Source organism: Sinocyclocheilus anshuiensis, unplaced genomic scaffold, assembly GCF_001515605.1.
Source record: "Sinocyclocheilus anshuiensis isolate Anshui unplaced genomic scaffold, SAMN03320099.WGS_v1.1 scaffold55, whole genome shotgun sequence".
Lineage (NCBI taxonomy): Eukaryota > Metazoa > Chordata > Actinopteri > Cypriniformes > Cyprinidae > Sinocyclocheilus > Sinocyclocheilus anshuiensis.
The window spans coordinates 3295866-3306591 of record NW_015549647.1 but is presented as its reverse complement, the minus strand read 5'-3'; the positions used below and the strand labels follow the sequence as shown (position 1 = coordinate 3306591).

The 10726-nt window shown below is 35.7% G+C and overlaps 1 protein-coding gene across 1 annotated transcript in view; it reads left to right on the top strand.

Moving 5' to 3' along the window:
• The first annotated feature begins 327 nt into the window (after nucleotides 1-327).
• Nucleotides 328-10726, top strand: part of LOC107660138 (myosin light chain kinase, smooth muscle-like) — a 15732-nt gene continuing 5333 nt past the window's right edge. The window contains exons 1-12 of the mRNA XM_016449372.1: nucleotides 328-1160; nucleotides 3053-3169; nucleotides 3357-3422; nucleotides 5975-6016; nucleotides 6222-6349; nucleotides 6473-6629; nucleotides 7236-7541; nucleotides 8645-8689; nucleotides 8798-8888; nucleotides 9005-9208; nucleotides 9756-9973; nucleotides 10054-10177. Coding sequence (XP_016304858.1) covers nucleotides 521-1160; nucleotides 3053-3169; nucleotides 3357-3422; nucleotides 5975-6016; nucleotides 6222-6349; nucleotides 6473-6629; nucleotides 7236-7541; nucleotides 8645-8689; nucleotides 8798-8888; nucleotides 9005-9208; nucleotides 9756-9973; nucleotides 10054-10177 — 2138 coding nt within the window. The 5' untranslated portion in view covers nucleotides 328-520. The remainder of the gene's footprint in view (nucleotides 1161-3052; nucleotides 3170-3356; nucleotides 3423-5974; nucleotides 6017-6221; nucleotides 6350-6472; nucleotides 6630-7235; nucleotides 7542-8644; nucleotides 8690-8797; nucleotides 8889-9004; nucleotides 9209-9755; nucleotides 9974-10053; nucleotides 10178-10726) is intronic.

Below are 10726 nucleotides of genomic sequence, written 5' to 3'. Positions count from 1 at the left end.
GTAATGAATCAGATTCTGATGATATCTTGCCATCTGTTTACCTCCTAGCTCTGTTCTGCTGTGCTGATGCCCATGCACTGGAAGTGTTTCCCTAATAAGGCAACGGTGCTCCCCCCTTTGATGCGACATAGATATGAAATGTGTTCATGTCTCCAATTAACCTATTATAGAATGGAGCCTAAGCTTTTAAACAATCCAATTCCGCTCCCCACCCTCATATATCTATCTACTTCCCTCTGTATGTCCTCTGTCTACTCTCAATTCTCTCCTCCCTCTTTCATTCTTGTCCAGAGGGGTTGTCCCAGGAGTGGGAAGAACAGAGAGTTGCACAGTGACTGGAAGCCACAGACAGAGCAGGACCTACACAAATTCACTGGATCAGTGGGATTGTTCATACAACTGTATCTATTTACAGCTTGTGGAACTGCAAGAAACCCCTACCAAAGGAGCTGAGAGGAATTGACGAAAGGAGATTTCATATATTTGGTTTTAATTTCTAGGGGTTAGCAAAGGAATCTAGATGACAGACTTTAGGGCAGCTCTAAAACCCCGTTCGGGGCCTAAGCCAGGGTCTGAGATCAAGACAAGCACCCCAACAAAGGTTGACTTTAGATCATTCCTCAACAAGAAAGATGGTTCACCCAAAGCACCTGCTGCCACACCACCTCCAAGCAGTGCACCTTCAGACTTCAGGTCTGTCCTGAACAAGAAGCAAGCACCAGAACCAGAGAAGACTGAGCAAAATGAACAGAATTCATCAAAACTAGCACCCAAGACACCCCAGAAGGAAAAGCAAAGTGGTGTCAATGGTGTAAATGGCAGTGCAATTGATAAAAAGGTTAACGAAACAACCGAGAAAAAAGCCAGCAGCACGGATGCAGGGACAACTGAGAAAAAGGAGAAAGCCAGCCCAGAGAAGAAGACAAATGATGGACAGATAGCAGAGACAAATGACAAAAAGGCAAAAGTTGTGAATGGAGGAGAGAAGGATGCAGGAAAGCTGCCCATTTTCAAACAGCCCCTCGGTGACATCACTGCGGTGGATGGAGAGAGGCTGAGGTTAGAGTGTCAGGTGACCTCTGACCCCCAAGCTGTCATCACCTGGATTCTTGATGGGAAAATTGTGAAGGCATCCAAGTTCATTATCTTATCACAGGAAGGTATGAAAGTAGATACGTTTAACCACAGTTTCACAATTACAATGCAAAATACTATTGATCTTGTTTTTTCTACACAGTCTTTTGATTAATAGACGTTTAATAAATGTGACAGACAATTCCAATGAAACGTGATAACCTTGGGTCTGTAGAGTTATTTAATGATGAGGACAGGTTTAAAACCTTTCTTCCCAAATTCCCTACTTTAGTGTTCTGAGCTGTGTTGTAAATCACATGCTGAGAGGAATGATCTTAAAGCTGAGCCTGATTCATTGCCAACTGGAGTGCTCAGTGATTTCTTTTTTTGGTAACACTTTAGATTAGGGAACACATATTAGTTAATAGTGAATAGTGTTCCTTAATTTTTTTTTCTTAGGAAGAAAATGACAGGCTTAATATTTGAAACAATCCAATAAATTCATTAAACATCACCTTTTAGGATTTAAGACAAGTTGAAAGTTATGCTAACTTTAAGAGGTTATTTTTTCTCATTTCTCCTATTGGATTATATTTCATGGTCACAAGCAGGAAAATCTACTCTTAGACCTTTATATACCTTATATAAAAATGCTTTAACAGTATTTGACAAGATATCTTCACTGTTTTATAATTTAAAAGTTTTTTTTTTTACTTTTGACAATTTTGTTATGTTTTACAATTGTTAACCTTGCACGCTCAGCCTTGAAAGCATTTGTTTCTTCTCGTACTGAAAATAGAAGACAAACAAGAGCTTTGTCGAGAGGTGATTGTGAAGCGCATTTTAGAGTTCTTGATTTTGGTCGTTCAGCTTTTTCTGTAAGAGCTGTTAATAACTGGAATAATTTGTGACCCTGGACCACAAAACCAGTCTTAAGTCGCTGGGGTATATTTGTAGCAATAGCCAAAAATACATTGTATGGGTCAAAATGATAGATTTTTCTTTTATGCCAAAAATCATTAGGATATTAAGTAAAGATCATGTTCCATGAAGATATTTTGTAAATTTCCTACCGTAAATATATCAAAACTTAATTTTTGATTAGTAATATGCATTGCTAAGAACTTAATTTGGACAACTTTAAAGGCGATTTTCTCAGTATTTCAATTTTTTGCACCCTCAGATTCCAGATTTTCAAATAGTTGTATCTCGGCCAAATATTGTCTTATCCTAACAAGCCATACATCAATGGAAAGCTTATTTATTCAGATGTATCTGAAAATCTCAATTTAAAAAAATTGACCCTTATGACTGATTTTGTGGTCCAGGGTCACTTTTACCAATTAATATTAGACAGTTTCCTACTTTTGCACAGTTTAAGCTACATTTGAAAATATGGTTAAAGATGAGTCAGGTTTGATCATTGAATATTCTTGTGTTTTGAAAAGGTTACATAATTTGGGGGATCTTACTTTCTATTATAGGGGGATGTTTTGTAGTAATTTGGGTTGCAGTTTCTATGAGGGATTATATTTATTATCTTTTAATTTTTTTTTTATTGTATATGCTATTACATTGATGCCCAGGGACAGCAGATGAAATTTAGCTCTGTAGCTAATTGTCCCTGTTAAATAAAGAATTAAATAATAAAAATATATATTTATGGAAAACAGCTTTAAAATTGGAAGTTTATTGGATAATATATGTCAATTCTTCTTTAAAATTCAGCTTTTGAATTTATCCTTGCAAATCAAGTATTCTTTCTTTAATAGTAAAGCTGCAATAGCTTTTTATGGTCTCATAATAGCTGGCATAAGAGATTTAGTCTTTGCAGAGCATAAGCCCAGCATTTAGATTTAAATGAATACCAAGATTGAAAACAAAACTTCAATCATAAAACAATTCTGTTGTCAGCTGCTACGTGTTTGGAAGGATGATACACACTTGTCATTCAATGCTACCTATTGTTTTACATCAGGTGAAAAGTGTTCACTTACAATCGATAAGGCTCTACCAGAGGATGAAGGACGCTACACATGTAGGGCAGAGAATGCACATGGTAAAGCAGAGTGTTCCTGTATGGTCACGGTAGATGGTAAGTGTCCTGTCTTTCCTTAGACTTCTCCTTGTTCATGTCATTAGAAACATAGTATTGAGTGAGGATGCATTACCAATAAAAATACTAACAATGCCAAATTCCTCCCAGAACTCATAATTAGGATTTATTTGAAACAAAAAGGAGGAAAAATATTGTTATATTAATTTTTATTGCATTCCTCTAGATCCTTCAGACCCATCAGCAGATAAGAAAAACAGGAAGAGCTCTTCTGCAACTCCCACTACAGAACGTGAGTAAGAACACATGTTGTGGCCTGTTTACTTGAGCTGTTACTAGTTTATTTTTAAAGGGATAAAAAGTTATTAATCTGTTTCTCAACCTCATGTCATTACCAAATCGTGTTCATCTATGGTGATGGTTCACATCATTTGTGAAACATAAAAGGTGACATTTTGAAGAATGTTCATGCTCCTCTCTTCCATATAATTAAAGTTTATGGGGACCATAAATATGCATTGCTAAGAACTTCATTTGGACAACTTTAAATGTGATTTTCTCAATATTTTGATTTGTTTGCACCCTCAGATTCCAGATTTTCAAATAGTTGTATCTCGGCCAAATATTGTCCTATCCTAACAAACCATACATCAATGGAAAGCTTATTATTCAGCATTCAGATGATGTATAAATCTCAATTTCGAAAAATTGACCCTTATGACTGGTTTTGTGGTCCAGGGTCACATATACAGGAATCCATTGTTTATATTCAAAATCTTGTGTACAATGAACATTTACAGCAAATATTCAGTCTTGGCATACTGTAAATAGGCCTTGTGTTTGTTTTACCCCTCTTTGAGGATGACCATATGTAATTAATATTTTAGTAACCTTCCAAAAACCACAATCACTCACTATTATTGTCCATTTTGTCCTTATGTTGTCCATAATCATCTGAAATGGTTGACAAAAGCATTTAGTCCTTAATTCTGCTACATATTTAGTGCACATTTAATCCCAATTTCCCTTTCAAAAATATTTGTCATGTGAGAAGATGACCTTACAGACAGGAACAATGGCCATCACATGCACTCTATAGACTCCCAGAGATTCCATCCCACGGTATCTGATGGCAGATTGTATCTATAGTGCTCAAATGGTTTGCCTGTTTGTTTTTGTTCCAGCTTTTAACACAATGGTCACACTAGATCCTACATTTTAATCCATGTGAGTAGAAAATAAACTCAGCCGATAGTGTTTTGGAACAATAGGCAACCAGTACTGCTCCATTTGTTCTTTTAGTATTTAATAAGCATAGCAGCATCTAAGACAGCTAAGTGGCTCACATTTACATTGCAGTTATATTCTTAACAAACAATGTCAAAGTGATTTACAATTTAGTGCACAAAAAGCATGTTATTGGCAAATACCAGAATAGAGTACATTGTATTCCCACAGTGCTTGTGGGAAAAGCTTATGTGTGTCCAACCATAAGAGAGAACATGAAAGATAGGAAAGAAGCAATTGAAGATGAAGAGAAGGCCTAAAATGGTAGACTTCTGTGAGCTGAAACACATAAAGATCTGACTGTCCTCTCTGTCTTCCTCACCTCTGTTCTCCCCCTTTCTCTGTCTCTCTGTTTGGACTGTGCTGGAGTATTAGTGGGGTTTACATGTTGCATTGTTTCTTGACGGCGATCAAACCTTAAATAAATAGTGGAGAGAGAGAGCCACTGCTTCCTGGATCTTTGGAGACCCTATATTTAGCATGTCCATATAAGGGGAATTCCAGCAAGACACAGTGTCCACACAGACACTCTCTCCCTGGATGCTGATCAGGAGCGGCAGTTTCCTTAGAACCGCTGTCAGTTCTCAGTAGATGAATATTGACTAGTTATTTCCTTTGACATGGTGTAAAATGATATATAAATAGAATATAATATAAGCAGGGTTAGTTAGTGAATTGTTTGACAATATGAAATAGAAAGTGTATTATTTATCATTTTAAAGGGGAGGAATAAACAATTACATTCAAACTTGCGCTATTAAAATACACATAATAACAAGATGATGTATTGTGACTTCACCCATTACATTTTTTCAAACATGCAAATTGCATATTAGACATAACATATTTTTTCTTTGTAAATAGCTTTGTTACATAACCAATATATAAAAGAACATGATGTGGATAAAGATTAATGTTGTTGTTGTTTTGACATTTTTAAGATATAATATCCCATAACATAACAAGAAAAAAAGACTTTCAAATACATCTTTGACAAAGTTCACTCATTGCTATCATAAAAAATATAAACCTATTCATAAATAAATTCATAAATAAAAACATTAGATATCATGTTACAATTACAATATGAGTGAAATGTCACATAAAAGTCAAAATTGTTAAATCCTTCCAAAATCATTATTTGTGCTTGTAGTACCTCCTCTTAAAGGGAAAGTTCACCCAAAAATGAAATTTCTGTCATCATTTACTCACCCTCATGCCAATCCAAACCTGTATGACTTTCTTTGTTTTTAGGAGCAAAAAAAAGAAGATATTTTGAGAAATGTCTCAGCTTTTTAATCCATACAGTGAAAGTAAATTGTAACAAAAACTATTTGATAACCAACATTCTTCTAAATATCTCATTTTATGTTCCATAAAAGAAAGTCGTACAGGTTTAAAAGAACATGAGGATGAGTAAATTACATCATTTTCATTATTTGTTGAACTATGCATTTTAATGAAATGTTCATTTTAATAATTATGTACATTTATATCTCTAAAGATACAGTAGGTTCCGTATATATTATCTCAAAACATGCTCTATATCTTCTGCAGATGAAGCCAGAATAAAGAAGAAACCAGCTCCCGCCAAACAGGGTAGGATTACCCTTCCACTATCCCTTACATAATCATACAGGCCCAAGGAATATTTGACCTGAAGGCCATGTACAGATTCATGTTCTTGTGTGATAAGCTGTCTTGCAAAATTCTAATAATAGTAGACAGAAAGAGAAAATATGGAATAATTATTTTCCATGAGAGAGTTGAATATGAACATATGTTAACTTGTGATGCCATGCAGGTTCTCCGCCTCAGTTACTGCAGTTCCCTGGAGATCAGAAAATCAGGGCAGGAGAAAAGGTGGAGCTGTTGGGCAACTTTGGAGGGACGGCACCCATAACTTGCACCTGGCTCAAATTTAAAAAGCCGGTAGGAAGGGCTGGGAAAGGACAGAGAGTTTGTAAGATGACAGATCAGTGGTTCTCAAACCATTTGAAATAAAGGCAACTCTTTATAGTGATTTTTGACATTGTATACTCTTCTCCTGTTTAGTTCCAGACAGGAAGTGGAGGCATTTCCATAGAGACCACAGAGAACAGCAGTCAGCTGACAATCGCAGCAAGTGACCAGGATCACTGTGGTTGCTACACTCTAGAACTCCAGAATAAATTCGGCACCAAGCAGGCTTCACTCAACCTCACCATCGTAGGTATGGGAGTAAACAAAGACAGGAAGTGACATACAATGAGAAGAGTGAAGGAGGAAGATGGGATTATGAGAGACTGTATTGCATCATTGTGTGTGTAACTATATTTGCATTTTGCAAAGCTCTACCTTTTGGCCATTTTATGATTTTAAACCCTGAAACAGTAGAAAAAAATCTTTGGTATAGATCATAACTGTTGCAACTTTATTTATTTATTTATTATTCATTCATTCGTTCATTTTATTTATTTATTTATTTTATTTTTTTGGGAAACAAAATAAGATATGAAGAATGTTGGTATCCAAACAGTTTGGGTTTACATTGACCCATTGTTTGTTTGTTTGTTTGTTTTTGTCCATACAATGGAAGTCAAAGGGAACCGAAATTGTTTGGTTGCCAGCATTCTTCAAAATATCTTCTTTTATGTTTAAATGTGTAAATGATGACAAAATCTGGGTGGACTATTCCTTAAATATCAGCAGTAAGAATATATGCGTTTGCATTTTGATAAAACATATTAACAAACGATATTTACTAGTAGTCTCCCTATCTTTCTATGCATTGCTTTCCTACTATTACTGACCTCTCCAATGTAAATCTGTGTCCCAGATAAGCCAGATCCCCCAGCCGGCATCCCTGCTTCCTCTGACATCCGCAGGTCCTCACTCACCCTCTCCTGGTACGGTCCCACTTACGATGGAGGAAGCATTGTCCAGTCCTACAACCTGGAGATCTGGAATTCCATTGACAACACATGGAATGACCTCACTTCCTGTAACAGCACCTCATACCACGCCCAGAACCTTCTCGTTGACCGTCAGTATAAATTCCGTGTTCGAGCTGTTAATGTGTATGGAGTTGGAGAGCCCAGTGCAGAATCTGAGCCCATTAAAGTGGGAGTGGAGGAGGTAACAGGTGAGAAAGAACATCTGCTTAATAGTGAGATACATGTTACTGTTGATTGAGGAAGAATCAGTGGGGTCCAAAAGTCTGAAGCCACTATAGTGAAAATGCCTATATTTTGCATTATTTTCTGATATAATACAAACATTTTCATGACAAATTATGTCATCATTATAACAATTTTAATGAAACGTTGAGAAATGTACATGAATTTCAGAATTTATTGAGCTGGTATAAACTCCACAAGTCTTATAATATCATATGCATAAATTAATATTATCAATACTATACAATATTTTATCAAATGTAATGTGTCAAATGTATTAATATTCTATGAAACTATGGCAACATCACTCAAGCTGGCATAAACCCCCACAAGTTTTATAATATGATATGTATAAATTAATATTATCAATATTATACAATATTTTATTAAATGTTATGTATCAAATGTTTTAATATTCTATCAAATTTATGGCAGCATCACTTGAGCTGGTATAAACCCCACAAGTCTTATAATATCATATGTATAAATTAATATTATCAATATTATACAATATTTAATCAAATGTAATGTCAAATGTATTACTGTTCTGTCAAATTGATTAGATTATTATATATATGTTACATTTAACAATGATCTTACAACATAACTTTATATGAGTGAATCAATATTATCCATATTGTACAATCAATATTATAAAAAATGTAAGGTATCAAATGCACTTTATTGTATATTATATCAATATTATTTTAAATGTATCAAACGTATCAATGCATTTGATACATCACATTTCACATATTGTAAGATCGTTGTTAAATGTAATACACACAGAGAATTTAAAATTGTTAAATGAAATGTATATACACATTATACAGAAATACAGAATAAAATGAAAAAAGGGGAAACATACAGTACATGTACACATAGGATGGGAGAAGGACTAAAACCTTACTTTTTTCTTTTCTTTCTTTTTTTCAAAAGCCAGATTTTGTTCGGGTTTAATTGGAAAACATATATTGAACCCCAAAAGTATAAATGTGATGAGCTAATGCACTACTTAAAAACTAAGCTTTCATATTTTTTCATAAACATTCATATTTTTTTTCTCCAGAGAAAAAGGAAGAGGAGGAAGTTGGAGCCATTGTGTCTGATGATGGTATGAAGTTCAAAGCAATTATCCCACCATTCCATCCTTCTTGAATCCAGAGTTTACTAACATGACTCCCACATGGTCAATCTGATACATATCCTGTTCATTTCACAGATGAGGAGAAAGAACCAGAATACATAGATGTGGTCATTAAGAAAGACTGTAGCGTTAAGGATTTCTATAATATAGAGGACCGCTTAGGAACGTAAGAGATGCATCTGTCATATCCATCATCAACCATATCAATATAACATATCATTTTGGATTTACTATACCAGATTTTTCTTCAAATTCACATTGCCTTTCTCCTATCTCAACAAGGGGGAAATTTGGTCAAGTCTTCAAACTCGTAGAAAAGTCCACCAAGAAGGTATGGGCAGGGAAGTTCATCAAGGCATTCTCACAGAAAGAAAAAGAAAATGTGAGGCAGGAGATTGGCATCATGAACAGCCTCCACCACCCCAAACTGGTGCAGTGTGTGGACGCCTTTGAGGGAAAATCGGACTTGGTCATGGTATTGGAAATGTGAGTCCCTAACCTATCTTCTGTCTTCTAAGCAGAAAGACTAATGTGATATAGGTTGACTGAATAAAAGCTTTCATAAAAATGCCATCGGTCATGTTCCAGGTTGGGAGCGATGATCATGTTAGGTCGCTTTGGTGAACCTACCTTGTGTTCCCTGGTGTCTTTGAACAGGCTGAAATGTTTGGTAGTTGTTTCTTTAAATCATTCCAACAGTTTAGCTTTTTATGGTGAGAGTGGAATGTAAAATCCAGCATCCTTTGATTGGAGAAGTGCATGTCACATGTCCTTATATAGTGAGATGGAGAAACAGAGAGGTGGGGAGAAGACAGCGTGGATGTTCTCTGCTTCAGCTTGGCAGCCATGATGGAAAATAGCCCAGAATTAAATCTCTGTAAGAGAATTGTTTAGCACTCAAGGCACAGACACTGTTCATTTGGTTGTTAAATGGAATGTGTATAAACAGTTCTAATGCACTGAGATCGCAGTCTGACAGTGATTGGTTAGCGTCACTTAACGATAATGTCATTGTGGTCCCCACTGGCTGCAGGATTTCTGGCGGCGAGTTGTTTGAGCGAATCGTTGATGAGGATTTCGAGCTGACTGAGCGAGAGGTGATTAAGTACATGCTGCAGATCATTGATGGAGTCCAGTTTATCCACAAGCAGGGCATTGTCCACTTGGACCTCAAACCCGAGAACATCATGTGCATCAACAAGACAGGAAGCAAGATCAAGCTCATTGACTTCGGACTTGCTCGAAGGCTAGGTAAACAAGTGCAAACAACTGCAAAAACAAACAGAGTCTGCATGGTTTTCTGGCCCAGTTTTAATTCTTTCTTTTTTCAGAGCATTCTGGCTCGCTGAAGGTTTTGTTTGGAACTCCTGAGTTTGTAGCTCCTGAAGTGATCAACTATGAGGCTATCAGCTACCCGACAGACATGTGGAGTATTGGCGTCATCTGTTACATTCTGTGAGTGATAAATCAGTATCTGAGCTACATCGGTATCACTTGTCCAACAGTCGCTAACAACCGTGGCATTTAAAGACAAAGTAATCAATGCTGAGGACTGGAAACATTTCCTTTTAAGACCATTATTAGTTTTTGGACAACGCGCTTTACAAGCTTGCGTTTTCAATTTATCATATAAACACAATTTTGATTCCTTGGAGGTAGAGTATAAATATTTAAACTGACTAGTGTCAGTTACTTTTATCTTCAGGTTACAAGAGGCTAATGGCCCCCTGTGGTAAAAGGCCTTTTTTTTTTTTTCTTTTTTTTTTTCCGAAACACTAAATAGCTATTAAAAAAATAAATAAATAACACCTCAACACTTTCCTAAACATCTTTTTGATGCTATGAACTGCAAAACTGTCCTGATGGCATAAGTGTAGTCACAAAAGACAAATTTCAGAATAGTTTGAATGTTTTAAATATTGCAGATGAGGATGCCTGAAACTATCAAAATATATTTCATGACAAAAAAAAATAAAATAAAAAAAAATTAAATCAAAATAAATA